Source organism: Leptinotarsa decemlineata, unplaced genomic scaffold (genome assembly GCF_025532065.1).
Source record: "Leptinotarsa decemlineata unplaced genomic scaffold, Ldec_3_MD MMD2_tig00026354_RagTag_RagTag, whole genome shotgun sequence".
NCBI classification, from domain to species: Eukaryota; Metazoa; Arthropoda; class Insecta; order Coleoptera; family Chrysomelidae; genus Leptinotarsa; species Leptinotarsa decemlineata.
In genome coordinates this window covers 10,881,840-10,906,227 of record NW_027412702.1, presented here as the reverse complement: position 1 = coordinate 10,906,227, position 24,388 = coordinate 10,881,840, and the positions used below count along the sequence as shown (strand labels likewise).

General features: G+C 32.3%; 2 protein-coding genes across 2 annotated transcripts in view; both read left to right on the top strand.

Moving 5' to 3' along the window:
• LOC111512529 (uncharacterized) overlaps positions 1 to 24,388 on the top strand; it is a 344,576-nt gene that overhangs the window by 150,153 nt on the left and 170,035 nt on the right. The gene's annotated exons all lie outside the window — the stretch shown is intronic.
• On the top strand, positions 1,492 to 23,874 carry mahj (LisH and WD40 domain-containing protein mahjong). Its single transcript, XM_023155831.2, has 26 exons — positions 1,492 to 1,861; positions 1,917 to 2,067; positions 2,135 to 2,272; positions 2,895 to 3,201; positions 3,257 to 3,330; positions 6,275 to 6,358; positions 6,442 to 6,653; positions 6,710 to 6,908; positions 8,065 to 8,198; positions 8,288 to 8,426; positions 11,738 to 11,953; positions 12,013 to 12,292; positions 13,908 to 14,017; positions 14,114 to 14,396; positions 14,487 to 14,632; positions 15,383 to 15,583; positions 15,666 to 15,805; positions 15,859 to 16,077; positions 16,205 to 16,394; positions 16,495 to 16,703; positions 16,759 to 16,843; positions 18,243 to 18,452; positions 18,570 to 18,771; positions 22,088 to 22,245; positions 23,086 to 23,146; positions 23,433 to 23,874. Exons 1-26 carry the CDS (start codon positions 1,737 to 1,739, stop codon positions 23,591 to 23,593), a joined length of 4,434 nt encoding a protein of 1,477 aa, XP_023011599.2. The 5' UTR covers positions 1,492 to 1,736; the 3' UTR covers positions 23,594 to 23,874.

The window sequence follows — 24,388 nt, the reverse complement described above, 5'->3', positions numbered from 1 at the left end:
AGCCCTACAAAAACAATTTTGTTTCACCATCAGGCTTAGTAGTTGTGTATTATGAATTAAGTTTAGTTACTCTTGAAGTAGTTTTCACGACATTATTGAATAATATACTAGTTGAAATCATATCATTTCAAAACTGAAACATATGCTGGTTCCCTATTTCAACGCTTCTAGACTGATAGAAAGAAATACCATGGTGTGATTACTTCAACCCCTTCCTACCGATGCGAGATCTCATGGAGGACAGACTTATCACCTTCAGATATATCTGAAGATCATATGTGTATTAAGTCTGTGACGGCAGTAGAAGTTACAAGCAGTAAGCAACAACCGATAAGTTTTATATTATATGTGACCACGGATTGTAGACGAAAGCTATTGAAAATTGGTTCGGAGAAGATTCCCTTTTCACCTAATCTCAAGGTTTTTTACATGATCCATTATAATTTCTTGACCGGATATGTGTTCTACAGTTCAATTCGTTATGTCATTAGAATACTAAATTCCATTGGAGAATCCCAATAAGCAATATGCAACAAGAATTAATTCTTTCGAACTCTTATAATTTATTTTTATCATTCATTCTCCAATTATTTTGTTCCGTGTTGGACCATTTGACTACGAGCAACGAACTTTTCTCAGTACATTTCTTATCTATTATTACTTATACCTTGTAACTTTATATTATTATCACTTAAAAAAAAAAGATGAATATAGGTACTTAACATTTTAGATGGCAATTTTTTTTTATTGTTTGTGATGTCATTATATTCGTTCCAAAATTTGGCATTTCAATTTTATGCATCAGCATTGGCTGGATATTCAGCCGTCCACCACATTCAGCGGTAACACCAGCGGTAATCATTTTTAAAAGTTGGCAGTGGAGGGCACAAACAATGTTTCATGAAATGATAACCAAGCCGCCCTTTCAACGTGTCTGTAGTTAACTTCTTCTTCTCGTTTTCTTTTTGGTTTTTGCTTCCTTGCTGGCGAAGTAGGCCAAATTTTTTCATCACCATTTTTCAATTAAGACTGTCAAAAAAACCGAAAGTTAACATATTATTATGTATATTACTGTAGTTTTTCCCAACACTAAACCGTTATTTTAACAATTCGACACGTGTTTCGATCACCAAGTGATCATCTTCAAAAGGAAGAAACAGTTTGATCTTCCTCTTGATGATGATCTCTTCATGATCGAAACAAGTGTCGAAGTGTTAAAATAACGGTTTGATGTTGGGAAAAAACTCCATATTCATTACTACACTAAAGGTTCTGAACAGTGCATCACAAGTATATTATTATTTATTATGTATTGAAATTAGTAACGAGCATTTTTATTCGTAAATTTAGTCAATTGGTTCTCTCTTCATAATTTATTCTTTCAGATCTGCCAAATTTATTTCAAATTGAAAATGTCTCCCATTTTTGTTGTTAAAACATTAAAACAATGATAAATAAATAAATTAAATAGGTATATCCGGATAAAAGGTGGCATCCCTGATAATATTACAATGGCGTTTGTGTGTGCAGTAGTAATTTTATATATAGTTTTTAATCAATTTAATAACTTACCTCTATAATAAAATCACAAAATATTCCTTGAGCGTGTGTTACATTAGGAAGCTTCTAATAGATAGTAATTATTAAAATAGTTCGTTAAACATATATACCGATATAAGTTGGGTTATGTTAAATTACCTCATGCCTTTGTTATTCAAAAAAAATTAACCAAAGTCATGGCAGAAAACAATACAAATAATACCAGTAACACCTCTGTGATGAGCGAGATATCCTCCATAATTCGCAAATGGGAAGACGAACATAGTCAGCCCAATTATGATCCAATACCAACACTTACCAGGTAAAAACTATGTTTTGAGGCAAATTTGTGCAATGTTAAATAACCATGTTTGTAGGTTGGCTGAGATAGTAGAAGTGGAAACAGAAAACTACCTCAAAATGGATCCAGATCCTTTTGATGAACGACATCCGTCAAGAACGGATCCACAATGCATTCTTGGGCAAATTTTGAAAGCTCTATTCAAAAAGGACAATTTCACTAATAAAGTGCGTAAACGGCTATGTTCAATATTACTTTATAATGAAACTATGCAATAACTATGCTCATTTTCAGCTTATAAATGATTACTTGAGGGATACATATTACTCACGAATGGGTATCATTGGAAAAGATTCTGACCAGTTAAACATTGCTGCGTGTCGTTTGATGCTGGATATCATGCCTGGATTAGATACCACAGTAGTATTTCAGGTATTCCAATGCATTAATTTCACATTTTTGTCAAACTACTTGTCCACCACTTGATTTTTAATTTTCTTGTACTTTATGTGATGGTATCCGCTGATTCGTCATGGAAATTCATAACGTATTCAAGAAACACTGTGATATTTTCACTAGACAGTTAAAAAAATGTAATATTTGCTTTGCTATATAATAGCTTATTCAGGCATGTCTATACTTGAAATAAAATCTTAGTATTTAATGCTTTATATATGGTTTTACAATTTGAAGTACCTCATTTAATTAACTATCAACCTGTTCTATTAAATATAATTCTCCTCAATGATGTCCCTGAAATTATAAACTCGATAACATTTATTGGGTCTGTAGGAAACCCTAATATAATACTGAATCATTTAATTATTATTGAACTGATTGCTCATCTGTCAATGATGGAAGAAATTCAAATGTAATATTTTCAGAATTCCATTTTGCGGAACAAATTACTGTTAAAATGAGTCATTACTCATGATTATAATCTTGAACTTTTTGATTCATATTTCTATTCTTTCAAGATATGTGTTACATTATTTACCTGTTTTGCATATGGGATTTTTCATTAAATAAATTATGTATCATATCATTATTTTAGCCAGAAGCAGACAGCTTGATTCTGCGCCTGATAAAATGGGTAACGAGCTCCATAGAGCCCCTACAGAGTTACGCAACAGGACTCCTGGGTGCTGCCATGGAAATACCGGAAATTGCCACAAAATTCAGAGAACAAAACAGTAAACTGATACCCCTTCTCCTACAGAGGATAAGGAGACTGAAAAATTCCTCAGAATTTGTCAACTATCCCAGTTTTTCCAGACCCTTCGCACATTTATCTTCGATGAGGTCTCCTCCATATAGGGGGGATGGCATTATCAAATCCCCACCTCCTGTCATAAGAAGAGGTGAGTAAAAGTGCAACCATTTTTTAAAATATGAATGGAGAATTGGTGTTTTCAGACCGAGAAAATGGCATTGTGTTCCAGTCCGATAGTGGAAGTGAACAGAGTCCTTCAACAACATCCTTTGGTGAAGTGAGTATATATGTTGAGTTACAAAACTTTGTTAGTGATGAGTTAATCATCAGATCATGACGTCATTGAATGCAATATTCTCTTTGAAAAAGAATTTCCTGATTTTGTTTACATTTTTATGATTTGCTCTGTATCAACTTTTTCCTTTTACAGCTTTTGTAAAAAAAATCCTTCTCAGCATTAACATTATTTATATCTATTTATTTTAAATCTTGATTTATTTTTAAACTTGAACTCTTATCACCAGATCACTATTCAAAATTATCAATAGAACTGAGTATCATCTCCAAGCTTCTCTCCAAAATATCTTTATATGTTCCCAGTCATTCAAATAGACAGGTGCAAACGTTTTACGTTTCTTTTCACAGATTCAATTATTCATACAACAGCTTTATTCCGAGAACTCTTCGATTGGCTAACCCTTTAAATAACCTTCAAATCTTCAATATATCAGTTATCCGCTTTAAAAATCATATTCTTCATCTAGCCATCTAATACTCTCTGCTTGTGTTGTTGCATTGTCTAGTGTTACTTGCCTGTAAGAATTATATTAGTTCATATTGTTATACATTTCAATTTTTTTAAAATAATCTACTTATCTTACTTAGAAATTGTATTATTCTTATAATTTAATTTTAATCCACTATATTGCAAGTACTACATAGCACTGTACTACTTAGGGGCGTCCATAAATTACTTGATTTTTAATTTTCTGTCCCTCCCTCCCCCCTGGTGAGATGTCGTGAGATTTTACTCAACCCCCTCCCTCATCCCCCAATCTCACGTGAGATTTTTCAAAATGTGGGTTTCTTACGTAAACACGTTGGATGGTTATTGTAAAAAGAAAAAAAAAATTTGCTTCGTGCTTTTATTTACGGCTAGATAAGACTAGTAGTCAATATTGCTGAGAGTTTAATTATAAGTATAATAAAAATTTAACAATAGAATACTTGAATCGTAACTACTGTGATTAAAAAAAGAATATCTACTCTAATTCAGTGCATGGAGAATCATGTGCGGTCTCAAGAGAGACTATTGGAACCAACATGTCCATATGATTTTCAATAAATTCATCTGCTCCTTCATCTTCGTTCTGATCTTCTTTCGAACGAATTAAATAGTGAATGATCTTAATCGTATTACGATTACTTTAAAATTAAATCTTAAGCATGTTCAATCTGGATTAAATGGACCAAAATAGTATAATTTTTTTTGTTTCAATCAGAAAAAAAAAATTGCTTGATATTCGCTGGGACCCCCCTTTCTCCAACGTAAGATTAGATGAGATTTGACTCGAACCCCTCCCCCCCTTAAACACCTCACGTAATTTATGTACACCCCCTTATATCTGAATTGGGTTTGCCTGTGTATATATATATATATATATATATATATATATATATATATATATATATATATATATATATATATATATATATATATATATATATAACCGTGTATAAATAAAACTAGATAGGCAACCAAACAACCACAGTCACCATTTATGATAAAAATCATAATGAATTTAAAAATCAATCCACCCTGATTTGTGTTGCGTAACAAAGTGTATAATTGAAAGTTACAAAAGGTATAGAATAAAAAAAAAATGTTTTTTTTTTATTTTAATCAATCAATAAAAAAATCATGATTGTTACCAAAACTGTTTTACAGTGGTACAACTATGAGTTTTCATTAAAATTGTGATGTATTCGACAGGAAAGTTATATTGTTCACTATCGAACCCGTTCTTGTTTTTCATAAACAACTGATTGAACATAAACAATCTGGATATTTATGATTATATTTATAAATACCGAAGTATATATAGAAAACTACTTGAAATTGTGAAAGGAAAATACCTTGACAACAGAATTGACTCCTCAAAAACAACTAGTTCCTCTTGAAAACTTTTCAATATCTACATGATAATAAAATTAAACAACTTGTAGAAGTCATGAAAGACATAAAAAATAAAAGAGCAAGTTACGATGACATCTCATAAAAATTATTGAAAAATCTTCTATAGAAACACTTGAACCTCTTATAACTAAGAGAAGAATCTCTTAGTTCATAGAGGAGTGTTCTTGTCGTTTTAAAAAGTGTCTGACGTTAATAATCCTCTGCACAAAGGTGGCGATTTAGAAGGCGTTTCAAACTTCAGACTTGTTTCTCTTACACACTTGAGTTATGGAATACCTGTTTGGTATACAGTATTCAAGTTTACTGGAGTCAGTTTTCAAACTGCAAAAAAAACCATAAGATGAATCTATGTGACTGATGCAAGCAGGTTCTTAAAGACAAAGAAATACTAACACATTTCCCTTTTCATGTCAGTGTTGGTCTTGTTTGAAATAACATATCAAGATTTGAGAAAAATGGTGTACAATAATGTACAGTCCTCAGAAAAAACACATTTATTGATAATTATGTGCTATATTATGGTTTGCATCAATTTTACCCAAAGTTTTTTTCCATGAATGCTCTGAAGTGGTCTTGAAATCTGAAGTTATTCTCTATGATTATGTCATGGGATTTATTGCCTGATTCATTTTTGATAACACTTTCATTCAGAGTTATTGGAAAGTTATTAGTACTGCCCCAAAAATATATCATATTAGTTCTTGTGATATTTGAAGATAAAAGATTACATCATTAAACCATTCCTTAGTAGTCTTAATATCTCAATATATGATTTCGGGGAGATCTGAGGTATTATTACTACACCATATGGTGACGCGAATTTGCCCCTTATACTCAACGATTTCATATTATTTATATCCAAAAATTAAATGATGGGACCAATAAAAAACCCCAAAGGAATTCCACTATTTATACTAGCTGCAGTTGGTTTTGAATTTCATCTGTATTCAATAATTGTCAACAAGATTTGATCTTCAGATAATAAAATATACTTTTTATTATTATTATTATGAACTCTTTTTAGGGAAAAGAAAATGAACGGCTAGCAAAACGCAAGAAGTCAGTTGAAGCTCAGTCTCCCTCGAAACATATGGAAAATTCAGAACTTGTAAGTTCTTTCAGTTCAAAGAAGTAACTTCAAATATAATTGAAATCAAAAAACGAAATTCTGCTAATTGGAATGTATTTTAGGTTACAGATTCTGAAAACCCACCTTCAAGAAAACGCCCGCGAATTGAAGGCAGTCCTATACCGGATCCTGTTTACCTTGGCAGTCCTCATAAAGCTAGTGGAATATTTTCGGAAACCAGCAACTCGTCATGGGCAGAATTGGAAAGCTTCATGATAGGGACTGTTCAAATTTTTCCTCCAACTATCGCTACCAGGCAGATTTTAATACTCAGGTAGGTACGAAATAATAATTGCTCTTTCCTGTCATTATATTTTTTTCATATTTCAGATATTTGACAGCTATGGGAGATTATCAGGAATTCTTGAGTCATGTTTTCGAACAGGGAGCTCTAGAATTGATTTTGTGTTATGTCAACGTTAGGGTTACCAAAGAAGCTAGGTTAGCTTTTGAGGCTTTGAAATACTTAGCAGCTCTACTATGCCACAAAAAATTCTCCATAGAATTTATTCAGTGTAAAGGATTAGAGGTGAGATTTTTTTCAACTAGCAATATTGATATATTTGAGGGATTGGAACTTTTATGAGTATTACATTCTGGCTATTCTCAATTGTTTTTCCTTAACTAAGTATTTCTGTATTTATTTCAAAAATCAAACTCGTTATATAAGGAATATCTATAGAAATGAAAAACATAACAATACAATTAAACCAAAAAAAACAGTCAAAACATAATTATTTACAAAAAATTTCTTTAATAGTGAGATGTTATTTTTTTCAATTTGTTTTTGAGTTTCTTTAAAACTTTTGTATTTTTTCAACTGATTTTGATAGCCAATTATAAATAATGATACAAAAGAGTTGATTTGTGGTGTGTAGGCATATAAAAACAAGGATATGATTATTGGGGAGCTAAATAATATAATAAATTACTAAAAAGTTTTTTTTTTCAAAAAGCTGATCTTTCCTAAAAATATTATCTTTTCAATTCATATGAACAATCATTTTATTTTTACCTATCTTGAACACTTTAATTCAAGAGAAAAAAAACTGATTTCATATCTCTACATACCACAAATCTAACCTTTTCTATTATATAAGAAATGTTAAAACCTCTATTATGAATGAAGACACTTTGGTTTAATATTGATTTGCTCGAGCAGTTCATTTGTTTGGTATAATAACAGAGATCTTTATGACCAGTAACCACTTTGTATGAATATATATTCTCATTTTGTGAAGAGATTAAATGTGTAAGTTTTTTGGTATATAACATTTTTAATCAGTCTTAGAAGAAATAATTTAGAATTACATTTTTTTTAAATTCTGTTTTACATTCTTTTTAATGGTCTCAAATACTATTTTGGATAGCAAAACCCGCAGATGGTATCATTTGAAAATATAAATATTTTTCCAAGAAATTAGTTTTACGTAACATCCTGATTTCATTAAATATACCTTTTGGTTGAATAATCATAGCTCTTATTTTCTGAATATTATGTACTTTTCAGTTCATAATATTATCTTTCCAGGTATACCTCAAGGATCTTATACGTGTTGAAAATAAAAATCCATCTCTGCACATTTTTCTGAAATATTGTCATCAGAAATATTTGAAATATTTAAAATTTTATATTATATACACTGTATCGAATTTCATGTTTCTCGATTGTCCCTGTATTATAGGCCTTGCTGGAAGTTCCAAGGCCCTCTATAGCTGCCACTGGTGTTTCTATTTGCCTGTACTACCTTGGCTATTGCGAAGAAGCCATGGAAAGAGTTTGCTTGCTGCCTAAATATGTTGTCAGCAACCTAGTCAAGTACGTTTTTAGATAGTTTTTATGTGGATTTAGGAACCTGAAATGGTTTACGATTATCATAAATTATATCCATCTCCCATGATTTTTAGGTATGCTCTGTGGCTTCTTGAGTGCTCACATGATTCTGGAAGATGCCAAGCAATAATGTTCTTTGGATTGACGTTTCAGTTCAAAGTAATTTTGGAAGAATTTGATTCTCAAGATGGTCTCAGAAAATTACATAATGTGGTGAGTATTTTTTTCTTTTGACTTTAGTCTAAGTAATTCTCTGTATATGAAATTCCTTTTAATTTAAAATGGGTATTAAATCTCATGAAAAAAAAATTGTTTATTAAAGCGTAATATATTTCAGCCAAGTAATGTAATACCCTGGTATGGGATTCAAAGTTACTGCAACAAAACAGGAGATATTATTTACAGTAGTATAAACAACAAAGTTTTATTAACAGATGTTGAGTATATGAATGATATCTTGCAAAATTGTAAACATTCATAAATGAGCTTAAGGTTTTGGGAAATCAGCAAAAAGAATATATGTTTGTTTTAATAGGATTTACAGAGAGTCCCAGCACAGAGGTTTATCAAATTGTAGTTTATTTATCCAGAGTACTGCCGAGTCATTGTTGGGATTCGAGAGAGAACAATAGATGTTTGAGTAATTTGTTCAGGCCACTCGTTAAAAAAAATTGAGAGTTATTGATGAAGTGGAAGAAATCAGTTTAAGTGGGAATTCAAGCTTTGGGTTAAGTTGAAGAAATTCAATAAACTATTGCTTATATTGTTCAACACCCATATACGAAGAAACCATTTATGAGATCGACATTATACTCAATCCACAAATATCAATGATAAATATCCCTTCTTCTCTTCAGAACTAGGTTATTCACATTCAAGAACAGCCTATTTTGCTCTCATAGATCTCCGTATTCGATATGGAATTGCCTACTGGGCAGTTTGCACGGTAGATTTATTTAATATGATTTTCGTGCTTCAAAAAAGGGCTCTATGTTACATAAGCAAAGCAGCTACCCAGGATACGTGCAAGCCTCTTTTTGATAGCACATGGCATCTTGACGGTAGCTGCTTTATTTATTTTGGAATTTGTATGCCTAATAACGAAATATTATTTAACTTGTGTGACTCCTATTTCTGTATACGATACTCGTAGCCACAATAACAACATGGATCCTATTCTCCTTAGTTAGAGACAAAGTAATATGCAATGGGATCAAACTATTCAATCACCTGCCAGCTCAAACTGAAGACATGAGAGCACTTAACACATTCGCTGCGTAAAATAATTAAGGGCTCTACTCCTGTGCGGGGCACGTTTTTTTTTTAAATAAAGTGTTTGGGGCTGAATGCTATTCTAATGTTTTTTTTTGTGTGAAAAGCAGTAATTATGGATTTATACAAAAATCAAGCTCGGACGCCTGTTGGCGTCCTACGCACAGTACCAGAGTTTCAAGAATATATGCGGTAAAAATGGTCAAGTGGAAAAAAATACAACAACAAGTAAAAAAAAACATTTTTAATCAAAATTAAATTTTATTACATTTGCCTTTTTTGGTCAACATATACAATTTCTGTCCATATTCCGCTTATTTGCCATGTACTGCTGGAACAATAGTCTACCTCGCCACAAAACCATAGATTCGTCCAGAGAGAGGTTTTTTCCGGGATAATATAGTTCCTTCATTTTTTTCATTGAAATAATTAATAACTGGTCTAACTTTATTCAGACGGTCGTTTGATTCGGGTTGATTTGGATCCGGATTCGTAGAAAAATGCAAACTCCTGAGCATCACCAAAAATCTATCCCGGCTCATCCGAAAAACATTCGAAATTGAATAGCCGACTGGTCCTTCAATAGTCTTGGAGTTTGTTCAGTTTCACATTGCCCATATGATACACCAAACCAATAAACTTCAGGAGCTCTTCTTCTTTTAGATCTTTCCAATCAGTTATCCTTGACCTTTCATTTTCACCTCTTGACAAAAACAAGTTTTCTGCATACTTATTCGTTTCTGTTATGATATTTTCAAGAAAACCATTATCAACAAAAAGTCTACCACGTATGGTTTCGCCTCTGTCGGAAGATCAACAAGCATTCGATTGGTTTCAGTAAGAGGAAAATGTTTCATACCGGAACAAATATCTCGTCAACTTGCTTTGTCAGTGTTGAATGTTACCTGGTGTTCTTGGTCGATTGTTTCTTCTGCCATATTATCTATGACAAACAGAAAACATCTTTATACAATAAACAAAACAATAAAAACAAACGAAATAAATTATCATAATTTTCCCCTTCACTTTCTGACTCGAGGTCATCATCAGAACTTCGCTCAAAAGTTTCATCTTCGTCATCTGAACAGTCCACTAACTGTAACATTTCATCAACTGTTAGTTTATTTGGATCTCTTATTGCTACTTTACGTCTTTTAACACCTGAAGGACCTGCCAAATTATTGTCTACTTCACTCATATTTAAATAATCTGTAGAAAGTTTTAAAATTCACGAAATTACGAACCGCCCCGAAATCTTCTTGAACAATACTATTTAAATGTGCGGACTGAAATACAACCACCTCTGTTCAGTGCGGACTGAATACTAACACATTTATTGAGAGAAACACATGCGCGCCATAAGGCGTCACTCGCACAAAATAGAATGACCAGATGCCGCCAATTGGCGTCATTCGCAGTGAATGTGTTAACAGATATATATATATATATATATATATATATATTCGAGAGGTACACCTCTCGAAGCGAAGCAGTAACTCGTCTTGATAATGCCATCTGAGATGATGGCGAAACGTCGACTATCGAATAGTACAGAACGGATGAACACCCGGAAGAACAACACATCATATTCTACCATCCGTGAAAACCTACATTGTAATATATATATATATATATATATATATATATATATATATATATATCTGCACCTAGTTTATATATATATATAATATATATATATATATATATATATATATATATATATATATATATATATATATATATATATATATATCTGGTTTGATTAATCAATCAATCCCATAGATGATGTCTTTGTAAGGGGAGATGTTATTGCCTCTTATACTTTTAACCTCATGTTGAACTCGATATAATGAAGGTTGGAAATTCATTTATATGTTCCTTTACATAACAAGCAGCCTCGAAAATATATAGACCGATGACAGTTAAAAATGTTTCATCAATAAATACAGAGAGACACGAATCAGTGTGTTTGACATTGAGCATGCTTCTGAGGATACGTTTCTGCAAAATTAGTACTCTTTCAATATTTGTACAATTTCCCCAGCATAACAATCCATATGTTTAGAATTAACACATCCATGATAATACATTTTCAGGATATTTTGTACAGTTGTAAAATCATATAGTTGAATACTGAAAGCTGTTTAACCAATTTTTCAACATGAGTCTTCCACGTCAACCTGCTATCTAGGTGCAAGCCAAGCAATTTCAGAATCGATAGAACTATGCACAATTTTCTTATAACATTTCAGATAGCAACACTACCAATATTGTTGCAAGATGCCGACACAGGTCAGTTGAATGAAGAACAAGAAGGAGCCTACCGCCAGATAGTGAGACACGTTTGTGTTGCATATCGTCGTTACTTGGAAGCTCATCTTTTCGTGAAAGTAGAGTTGATAAGGAGGTCTCAGCTGAGGCCTAACGAAAGACCTGCACCACCTTTACCATCTCAACCATCTTACAAAGTAAATATCTTCTAAAATCCACTGACTAAACATTTGCAATTATCATAACTATTTTGTAGGCATGTAAATCATCACCTGAAGAGATCCAACAGCAGATCGACATGTTATTTCAAAATATGCCGTACAGGAGTCACTGGGCTCCAATCGACCAGCTTCTCAAACTCGGCGGCATAACTCTTCTCTTGAAGATAATAGCTTTTGCCTACGAATGGAACTACAGTGGTAGAGCTGAAACTGTTAGGAGTGCATTGGATGTACTCGCCATAGCTTGTGTTATGCCCAAAGTTCAGCTTTTGTTTTGCGATAGAGTTGACTTACCGGAAGAGACATTGACAGTTGGTAAGTTTTGTAAAATAATTGTTTTTGCTCATCCAAATATTACCTGTTGCAATGGACTTCTTGTATGTCCGGCTATCAGCATGCTATTTCAAACACAAATTTATATACTGCAAAATGCTTTCTCGAAACAAGCACTTTTGCTAATCACCAGACGCAACGTGAAAACTGAGTTTTCTTCATCTTCTGAAGGCGCCAAGTTGGTTTAGTGGTTGATAAAAGTGCTTATCTTAGATTGAATGTGGTATAATTTCTTCGAGTAGGTGCTATGAAACAAACTATATTCATTGAACTGAAACATTGTTTTTTTAGGGACTTGGAACTGTCGAGTTTCATATTTTTGCTGAGGTCATTATATTTTCATTCAGCTTCTTTTATCTTTTTTTTTCTCTTCCTAAAGAGCAGTAGTTATTTTCATAATTTCTAATTCGAGATTCTTTTTGATGTTCTTTGTTTTCTGTTCGACTCTTCTATGACTCTTCATTTTTTTGTTAACTATCTCTTGTGCTTATATTTTTGTATGTCTTATCAGACTCGTTTTTTGTCTGTTTATGTAATGCAGCAAAAAGCAATTTCTCAAATGATGAAATACTGCGGGGATTATTGGGGATATAACATTTTTTTAATTATTTATTTCTCGCTGCTGTGTGTTAGAGCTCTGCCACACATATGATCTATATATATTTTCAATGTGTTATAAATTTCATTTAGGAAATTGTAGTTATAGCAAACTTCTATGGAATAAATTCACACACTTAACTGGGAATCTTTAGCTCGCACAAATTTAGACTTAGTTGTGTTGTTATTTTTTTGATGTGTAATAAATTTTATCAAAATAGCTGTTTTCCTATTTATAAATGAATTAGTGTGTATACGAGATGGGTCAGGGAGTTCTGAATTGTAATAAGTTGTGAATTGGAGATTCATTTAGGGCATATATCAACAACACAAGTAATTAACTTCAATGTAAATTCAAGAAGAACCAGAGTGTTGGAGTTGTTCAAAGTTCCTTACCATTCTACTAACTATGGCTTAAATGAAACCATCACTAGAATGCTTAGGTTAGCAAATAAGAATAGCAGCTATATTGATTTGCTTGACTCATCCTTGTACTCTCTTAAAAATCAGGTTAAACGTATTGACCTACTGTGAAGAAACTGCTGATTAATAATATTAATAATTAATTGATATTTATTTTTTGATATTCTATATTATTATTCAATTGTTTATTTTTTCAATCATACTATTTATATGTTCATTGTATAATGGCAAGTCCGTAAATAAATAAATATGTTGTCAATTTGTGTCTGCTCTGCAAGATAATTCAGTGGGAACTGATTTGCAATAATATATTTTTCTTGCATAGCTCTAGTATCTAGAACATTTCTTATTGTTTGTATATTTCCTCTATTGAAATATTCAAAAAAAATCCTTCAAAGTCTCATTTTTCTAAGCACAGCCTTCCACAATCATATTCCTGTGTGTGACTTAGTGTTGCATCATATTTTTTCTCCTTGAATTGTTTGTTGTTATCAAAAGAAGTTCGATAGATATTGTTTTTCAAACTTCCAAGGTTCATATCATTTTTTAGCAGCTGATATGATTTTATGTTTTTCAGGATTGAATATAATACTTGGTGCAGCTGAAGGAGAAATAGTTGCTGATGCTGATGTTCAGAAAGCTGCGTTACGAGTGATAGGCAACTGCGTTTGTGCTCCTATCACAAGGGTAAGCTAAAAATATACCCAAAATCATCCGATGGTTAAACACTTCGATGTTGAGCATTATTCTGAAACTCATTATTGTTATTTTTTTTACAAACAGGTCGGTGGTTCGGTTGCGAGATTTTCCGCCTCGGCTACCAACTCTCCCAACAAAAAAATGAAGTATAAGAGCTCTGAAGACCTCATCCAAAAGGTGTGGGACTGTGTGAGGTCAAACAGCGGGATCATGGTGTTGTTACAGCTCATGCAGGTCAAGACACCCATCACGGATGCAGATTGTATCAGGACACTGGCTTGCAAAGCTCTTGCTGGTCTAGCCAGATCAGAAACGGTGAGGCAGATTGTCTCTAAGTTGCCGCTATTCACCAGCGGTCAGTTACAGAGTGAGTTTATAACAATGTCTGATATTTTAAATATTCTCAAACTCTCTGTATTCATTCATAGAAAAAGTAAATTAATAATTTTTTTTCCAGACTTGATGCGAGATCCAATATTACAAGAAAAAAGACAAGAACACGTTTTGTTCCAAAAATATGCTTTGGAACTTCTGGAACTCCTCTCTGGCAAAGGCAAACATACTGATACTAATTTGGAGGCATCTTTGGCAAATATTCACAGGGTGAGTTGTCAATGAAATTCAAAAGGATAGCACATTAAAACATTAACAATAGATTTTTATTTTCTTCAGTTGCTATGAAGGAAAGTATAAGAAGAATGTTTCTCTCATTCCAAAAAAACTCATTCATGTTTGTAAATCTCAATAAAACAGCCTTTTGGTACAGTAAATATTGACTTCTGATTTAGATGATTCCATTCTATATGTGATAAAACATCCGTAACGTTTTCAAGTAACACAGATTGTGGGATTTTCACTGAATAGTGTTTATTATGAACACGCCTGAAGAATCTATTGAATAGTGAAACACGTGTTGCAATTCTGTGAACTGTTCTGCGAATAAGTGTTGATTGAAGACTTGTATTGTGTTCAAAACTACATGATATTGTTATAGTTGACTTAAAATGTTCAATGAAAAAAAAACTACATCTAGAGATCACCATATTCTAGATCTAGATGTATTCACTTATTACTTATATGTATTATTCACATTATCCTCGTCAATTATCTCTATTTTAAATTGTTTATCTTAGTGCTTTTATTCATTTACACATTTTCATGTGCTCGAGTTTACTTTGAGTCTTATTTTTTAATTTTTAGTCTTCTTTCATTTTTAAATTGTATATGTATATTGTACTATTATAAAAGAGGTAATCCCGTGCAAGAAATGAATAAATAAATAGATAGTCTGTACCCTAACATGATACTAGCGAAAATGAGGATTCTTCATTTTGATTTCATTCATTTTTTTAGGCTAATGTTGTTGCCCAAACCAAAATACAGTTCAACGATAGGCAACTATTGCAACTGATGCACCAACATTTAGTACAAAAAGGCTTCACGGAGACAGCTGGAGTATTAGTGAAGGAGGCAAATCTCAGTAACGCTATAACTTCGGTCAGCTCCCAACACCCTACCAAGTTCAAATACTCTTCCACACTGACACCTTCCAGGGTTAGTGCATAATGATTTCCTAAGAAATGAGAATTCTATTTCTCAATTCTGTAGAATGAAAATATAAAAATAATTTTTCCAGGTTAGGTTATCCTTTTCAGCGCCAAACATTCACAGGGCAATGCCTCCAATTGCTACACCTGATAACACTTCAAGCGTGACCAATGGAACTGCTTCATCTACTACAACAACAAGTACAACACCGGGAATCAAAATCATTAAGTAAGTTACTCTCAATTATAAGATTTCATAGCAATCAATGGATTTTGTTTCAGAAAACACCAACCTCCTCCAGTGACGCCTTCCCAAAGTGCCTCTCGTCTTCAGAAACAAATCAGCGGAGAACCGCACGTCTGGGTAGGACACGAAGATTCCTCAGTTTGTCCAGAGCAGCCCAGAGTCACACTAGATTCTATTATAACTGAATACCTTACTAACCAGCACGCCCTGTGTAAAAACCCTATGGCAACGTGTCCCCAATTCAATCTCTTCATGTAAGCATTGTAAAGATTATCTAATATGCCTCAATTCAAATATTTGCTTTCATACCTCAGAATTCCATTTTGGGGCTTCAACCAATCTCAATCTATGTATTTGTTTTATAACCTTATATCTTTGTAGGCCACATAAATGTCCAGATCCAAAACCAAGAATAACAACAGCCAATAACTATGTCTTGAGGTGCGCAAGAAGACAATTGGGTTACCAGTCGAAAATAATGGACAGAAGGTTTGTCCATTCTAGGTTCTGTCCCATACAAACAATAAGACTTCAGAATGATGAAGGATTTTTTACTTGTGCCAAATTCATGGTAAGAATTACTCAATAATGTTGTGTCCTAAATGGTCTTGGGCTGAGGCCATTGTTATTGACTACTTGTAAAACATTATTGAGTAAAATATTATTTTTAGCCTGGAGATAAGACTCTGGTTGTGGGAGACTATAATGGTGAAATCCATTTGTTCAATTTGCACAAAGGCAATGAGATCAATATGTTCACAGCCCACGACAACTACATAGTCCACGTAGAACCAAGTAGAACCGGAGACTTTATGTTGACGAGTTCAACATGGGGAAAACCTGTTTCCGCCATGTGGGATATGAAGACCTTTGAAATGAAGTTGGTAAATTATGGGTCTGATGGATCTAATTTTACTCATTGTACTTTTTTTCAGGATGTCTTTCGATGATGAGGAACACGTAGAATTTGCCAAGGTAACACAGGAGAAAGTTATTGGAACCAAAGGAGAAATTGCTGTGGTGAGTGAACAAATTGAAAAATGTGTTTCTTTTGCATAAAGTGTTTTTTTGAATGTGTGTGTGTTGAAGAACAACCCATAAAAATTGTGAACTGTTTTAGCCACTTCATATATTCAACATATTTAATAGCACTAATGGTCATTTTTTTTTCAAAAAAATCCCATCATTTTGTTCATTTCACTAATCAAAATTTAAAAACATACCACCTGTGACTTTCAAAAAGGAATTTTTAGAATACAATGATGTTTAGGAGGTAGGTCAGAGTAATGAATCATAAAGAGCCGTGAATCAGAGGCTATATCAATAAGTCCAAGTCTCACTATCTTTGACTAATCTGTACTCTGTACTATAATTTATGATTTACTCAGTACAATAGTTTACCACAAAATTTAAAAAATGAGTCAAAAAGTACTGCAGGATTCAAACATAATTTGAGTTTGTATTATAAATGAGAAAATATTTTATCAAACCATTATTTTATACTGTATTAAATTTTATATATATTTATACTCACATTTATTATATATGTTTGTACTTACATTTATGATAATTTATATGTATTGTAAGATAGGTATGTTAACTATTTTATTTCTTGTAAATTAGGATTGTAAGTAAGTAAGTAGCTTTATTCGTCATTAAAACATACACAATTCAGCCTGCTGGTGAACATATATATACTTATCAAACTAGTCAAAATCTTAAAACTAAGGCTAAAAATTCAAACGAATCCCAAATATAAATATAAAACATTATAAGAGAAGAAAACTCTACGATATATATACACTTATACACACATATAATATATAGGTTACAATAATCATGCCGCCAGGTATTCATTCAGAGAATAGAAGGCACCGTTACAGAGAAATGAATGTAGCTCAGTCTTAAATTTACCCTTCTTGTTTGGTTCCGAGCATAACTCCAAGTATTTGTTGTAGCATTTTATTTGTTGGTATTTATGAGATTTCTGTCCAATAGTCAATTGTCCTACTTGAATAAATAAATCAAATCTAAAGAAATGAACTTTAAACGTTCAAGCCAGTCTCGGATATACCTACACAGTAGGTTAAATAGACTGACTTCTATCAGAAAACAACTACTCCCTTGGCTGATACCACAAAGGGCGTTGGATTATATCCGACAGGCGTCAGTGCAGGAATCTTCACAGAAAATGTCCTGCATATGCACTTGGCAATACAACTGAAAGAGTCGACTTTCAATTTTGGAACGGGCAAAATTATATATAACAATAACTATCGTTCAATTATTGTTATTCTTGTTTGTCAGTTTGACTTTTCACTATTGTACTTTTGTAGTTAATGTGATGAAATAAACATATTCTATTCTATTATTTATGAACTCTTATTGAACATGTATTTTGTATCTATCTGTTTCTCAGATATATGATGTGAACACGAAGCAAGCAACACACACCTTGACTCCCAGAATAAGCAACCAATACACGAAAAACAAAGCAACATTCAGTTACAATGACGAGTTGGTACTTTCGGATGGTGTGCTGTTCGACGTCAACTCAGGTCAGTCGATCCACAAGCTTGACAAGCTGAACCAGACGCAGAGCGGCGTTTTCCATCCAAACGGACTTGAGGTGAGTTTTAAGATTTATAGCAATATTTTCTCTGAAATGTAATATATCTTAGCCTCAGCTCACGAAGCCATTTGGCTAAAAACTTTGATTGTTTTCTTTAATTTACTGTTTATATAGATTGTCTCTAACACTGAAGTGTGGGACATCCGAACATTCCACTTGCTGAAGACTGTCCCGGCACTAAACCAATGTTCCGTCATGTTCTCTCCTGTTAATACAGCCATTTATGCGATTTCCATGGAACAAGAAATGGATGATGGCGATTCTACATTTGATTCTAGTTTCAAGACTGTCGATGCTATTGACTATTCCAGTATAGGTGAGTTCAGAGTTGTCACAACAAATTATAAAGTCAGTCAACTGTGTGTTATATACATTTTGTATAGATGCTGTCGCAATTTCAATAAATAACATTCTCAAAAATAGGTTTAAGTGATATGAACCTCCGGTCATGGCAGGATAACAATCCTTCATAACATTCAATTTTTTCATTGAGAATTTTTTTTTATTTTGTTTTGGAAATAATTATTGACATACATATTGACAATTACCACTGCCATAAGTGTGGCCATTTTGTTTTCAATTATTTGAGGTATGATATGTAATACTTTTTCAGAAATTTTCTGTATAACTTCATTCTTCAGTCGAAACGAAAATTCAGTATGTGGTTATTTTGGGGGCCTGTCCCTGTATATATTTTTGAGATTTTTTTAGTCTCTTCCAGTTATTATGATTGCTTGGTTTATTGATCTGTCGTTAAGTTGGAATCATAACCTCACATTATGTATGGCATAACCTCTTAGAATTCAGCTGTCCTTAAATTGGTAGCATAACCTCACATTATGTATTGCATAATCTCACAACTCAAAAACAATTTTTTTGATAACAATCAATACCAGATTCGTACATAAGCTAGGTGTATGCAGGTACTCAAATCTGAATATATCACTCTATCAGACTAATGAAATTCAAAAAATTCAAATCTATCTTGGAAAATACTCAGCACTTTAAGCTTCAACAATGACATACTGTATTTTAATTACAATTTTGTTTGTTTTAATTCAACTCAACTCATATTTACTAAACACTACATGCTTTTAGATGTTTTTATTTATATAAATAACATCTTAATAAATTATTCAGACTTGAATGTTGTGTATGTCCTAATTCTATTTATACCATTTTATTAAACATTATACTGATTCTAGATGTTGATATCACTTGTATTTAGCATACTTTTTTATATAATGTTTATTGAAATTTTCCTATGGTTTCAATTATCTTGTACTCGACAAATAGTTGTTTTCACAACTAGTTAACTAGAAACATTTCATATTTCAAAGTGAGTAAATTTTATATCATAATTATAAATTTTGACCTCAAATTGGGAGCGACTGTTCATTGTTCGATGCACTGTATACTGAAAAATTTAAATTGATAGATATCAGAGTTGAAAAAGAAAACATAAAATATGTTTTAACAGAATGGATTTTATGAAATTAACCCAAAATAGTAACATGAGGATTTCACTATTAGTGAATTTCAAAAATGAAAGCATTTTTTCATTAAATAAGTTGTTAGGAGCAGAGGTCACATCGTTTCTTTTTAATTAGTTTGTGGACTTGAATTAAATACGCAAGTTGGTGACATACGTGTATTCTTTCATCATCCCAACCATATGGCAATTTTAGGCTGCCATGGATAGAGATTTTAATACTGTTCACAGGAATTTTCATTGAGAAGTGGGAATTATTTGGTTGATGGTTACTAAAGTTGTACCAAAGTGAGATAAAATTCCTGTTTGTCACACATCAAAGTCGTGTCAATGTTAGGAATGGTTATTTAATTCTTTGTAATGCTATAATTGATGATGAGACTAAATGGCGCGGGTTTGTGAGGGGGGGGGTTATTCGGCTTTCCTGAATTGAAATAATTTTCTGTTGGTATCACATCTGATGAGTAAACATTTGAGATACATTAGTCAAGTTGCATAAGATGTCACAATTATCAATGGTGTTTTGATTCTGCCAACTCCTAACCCTTATAAATTGATTAAGTAACAATCTTTGTTCGGTTATGAAGGCCGTCGTGGTTTGGAACTGTATCCTAACGTTTCACAGATACGAGTGGTTTGCTTCTTCAGAGGTCTATACATCCTGATGGTTCACCGATGACTATTTCTAGTTCGTAAGCTGTATTCATGTTGACACAGGTAGCCCGCCTTTCTAGTTGGTGCGATGTTATTGGCCGAAGTGTTATTACCTGTTACATTGCGTTGCACTGCTGCCACCTTAACATCTTTTAGTATGGGATTCCAAATCCGGTTAAGGGTTATCGTCTCCTACAACAGAAAAGATGCTAAGGTGGCAGCAACGCAACGCAATGTAACAGGTAATAACACTTCAGCCACTAAAAAACTATACAACATATTTAATGAAAAATTCTGTCATATTTGAAAGCAAAAAGATTTATAATCACTTGCTCAGTCTCTTTAAAAATATCACAAACTATCCTTTATCTCACAAGTGCACTTGTGAAAAAGGTATACTAGTCTTCAGGAGTTTTTTGTTGATAATTTGGTATAGCTATGAGAAGCCTCCTATATTGTATTTTATTGTCTTATCTTTTATCCAAACTTTATTCACGTCAGTTTTACTATTCATTTATTTTATTTATTTATTTGAAAATAGAAAATCCTAATATAAATACAAGTCCAAAAAGGTAAAAATGGTATATAAAAAATATTGAAATAGTATAAAAATTCTTTTAACAATAAAATACGTTCAAATAATATATAAATACAAGAAGCTAAAAAGCTAGAAATTGAAATGTGTTCCTGAGAATATTGTCCCATAACACAGAACAAATCAGGAAATCAGGAGTATTCAGAATAGTTAGTTCCATATTACAATAATTATACTAGGGCATAAAAACAATTATTCGAGTGGGTAGGTAATGAAATATTTAACATCACAATGTAACACGATGTAACACAATGTATACAGAACATAAAAGCTCGAACCAATAAAACAATCCGATGATGTGAAACATGAAAATTAAAAAAATTCCGAAAATTCATAGAGTACGTGATGTAATATATATTTTCATCTGAGCCTTGAATGAATATAAAGCAACAGAATCTTTAATGTGGTATGGTAATTGGTTGAAATCATTCAATCCTCTGAAAAACAACGATTTCATAGACTGCTTTGTTCTTGTCCTGGAAATGTGGTATTGATTGATAATTTTTGTGTTGTAGTCATGAATTTGATTATTGTACTAATGAAGGAATCAAAATATTTTAGTAATAAATTTCTGTTTATTTTATAGGTATATGTTCACTGAATAACAACTCCCAACTAACTGGTAGTTATTAATGCTTTGTCAAAAAGATTCAGTCTTCGACAATAAAGTATATTTTAATTAATTGATTGATTGATTGAGATACAGAATAAACAGTATTGTTGAGACTCGTTTCGAAGTGATCGCTGCTCTTGGCCATAAGACGTGTATTGCTTTTTTTTTAGACAATAATCACAAGTGCAAACCCAATTCCCAATGAAAGTACACTTCGGAAAGTCAAACTCCATCGTGAACTGTCTTAAAAATTGTCAGTTTGTTTGTTTATTTTATAGCTACAATCGATGTCAAGAAGAGTATCTATGATCTTGCCATTGATGGCTTTGACACCCAAATAGCCATAGTGGAAAACCAAGGAATGTACAGCTCCGTGCAAGAATCTGTCGTTCGCGTCTATGATGTCGGACGAAGAAGAGACGATGAGGATGAACAGGTACAATCATTTCAATTCTACAGTTACAGTAGTAGCACTGATAGCTTTAAAAGGATGCTTTGGTATGTCGAAGACCTGATGTCATCTCTGAACTTTGATTATTGATTATTGAACTTTGATTATTGAGTGTTGTTTTTTCTATTGTTTTTTTAAATTATGTTTCAGATGCTTTAATATATTATTTATTTTGCGAGCTTTTTTTTATTTATTGTTTTGTCGAAAATCCAAATTTATGTTGTTTCCACAAAGCTGAAATTACTGCCAGAAATTTAGACATAAATTCAGATTAATGGTAGGGTTAAATTGTAATTTTATTCTTGTCATCCAAACGCAAATTGTAAGTATTTTAAAGTCATAATGAATATGATCTAAGGTGGTGTAGGGTGTGAGGGCACACTAATTAAACAAGAATATTTTCCAGAAAAAGACATCAAACTCGTAATTTTTCAAATAAAGATATAAAGTAGATTCAGTGTTGTAATATGAGGAAGTTATTCAAATAAGTATAAAAAATGTCGGTTTCATGTTAACTGAAAAAATAAAAATTGGGTGGTGCTCTTTTAAACTTCTAATTCATATTTGAAATTTTATTGACTTTCACAGAATTTGTAGATCAAATATGAATCTGATGGCATAACAATTGGGAAGCTTTTAGGTTTTTTACATTTCTAGCATTGTTTCTGTCATTAATCTTATGTTCAATTATTTTCTGCTATGTAGTAGTACATAGTAAATGAAAGTCATAAAAAATGTATAAGGAAAAATAGTCAAGTTTTTTTAAACCATGAAGACATAGGGTTTTCTCTGAAGGATTTATTGATCTATTGTTTTTTTCAATAGGAAGAAGAAGAGGAAGAGGACGACATGGACGGAAGTGATGATGATAATTCAGACAACGATGGTGAGTTCTTCGATCCTATTGTGAGCAATATTTATGTAAAAACATTGGAATGAGAAAATTGGCTTGTGGCCAACAGATTGATTTTTTTTTTTGCAAAGGATTTGCAGAAAAAAAGATAATGATCTGATTCTATTTTATTCTGTAAACAAACAAGAAAAACAAATAAGAAACAATATCATAAATGTTTTCTACGAGTTCAGTGATAGTGGTATTAGGGTGGGTTGATATTAGAAACAAAATCAAATCCATTAGAAAGTAGAAGAAATTGTATTTTCATTTTTAACAGATGGCGACAACAATGATAACAATGACAACAATGATGATGACAATGATGATGATGGAGATGATAATGGTAGTGAATCTGAAACCTGGACCAGTCTATCAAGTGGGAACGACAGCTCAATCGGTACGGATTCCTTGCTGGGAGACCTTCTGTTCGAATACTGAGATTCTGAAATGGAATTTTTGCAGCGAATCCAAAAGAAAGGGCATTTTAAATAAGTGTGGCGTTTAAACGTTGATACTAGGAATTTGTGAGCTACTGATGTGACTGAGTTTTTAAAGAATGGTTCGTAACTAAAAGTTATGAAGTTTTATATTGTGTAGGCTATTGAAGCTTAAAATTTCTGGGACTTTGTACATAGTGCTAATTTTAAGGGTTGAACTGTGAAGAAAGAACAAGTTATTCGTAATATAGTTTTGACAGCGAATAAATTATTTATAATATATGTTTTCGTTTTATTCAGACTTGTTTTATCAAAAAACGTGAGATGAAAAATATTTCAAAGAATTTACAACAGAACCTATGAACATCAGCTTTACTTCATTTTTGAAAGAGGTGCAGTAAGAAAAGCTCACAGGTAACAGCATTTTTATCAATCTTTAAAATTTAAGTCTACATTAAATTTGTTTTTTTTATATAAAGAGTTTTATTTTTCTATGTGTAAGTTTGGGTATGTGTACAGTGTGTGTTGCATTGAGCTTCTATTACAAGTTTTAAATGATGAGGTGAAGGTTTCAAAAAGTATTATAAAAGTTGCACATTTCAATGCATTGGGCTTTATGATATTTTCCCCGATAAATAAGATACATAGTAGAAACGTGGATCAAGTGGATTATTCTATGTTGGTTTTCTTACTGGGATTTCGTCAAAAAAATAATTTTGAAAAATGTTAATCTATATGGTTATGTGACGACCGGATGAAATATTGAACTGAAGTTACTGCCAGCTCAGTTCAGAGA

Bases quoted from the DNA above. Each gene is read 5' to 3' on its own strand.
- mahj (XM_023155831.2), top strand. From the start codon at position 1,737: ATGGCAGAAAACAATACAAATAATACCAGTAACACCTCTGTGATGAGC. The intron at 16,704-16,758 runs GTTGGTAAATTA...ACTTTTTTTCAG, and splicing joins ATGAAGACCTTTGAAATGAA to GATGTCTTTCGATGATGAGG. The intron at 18,772-22,087 runs GTGAGTTCAGAG...TTTATTTTATAG, and splicing joins TATTGACTATTCCAGTATAG to CTACAATCGATGTCAAGAAG.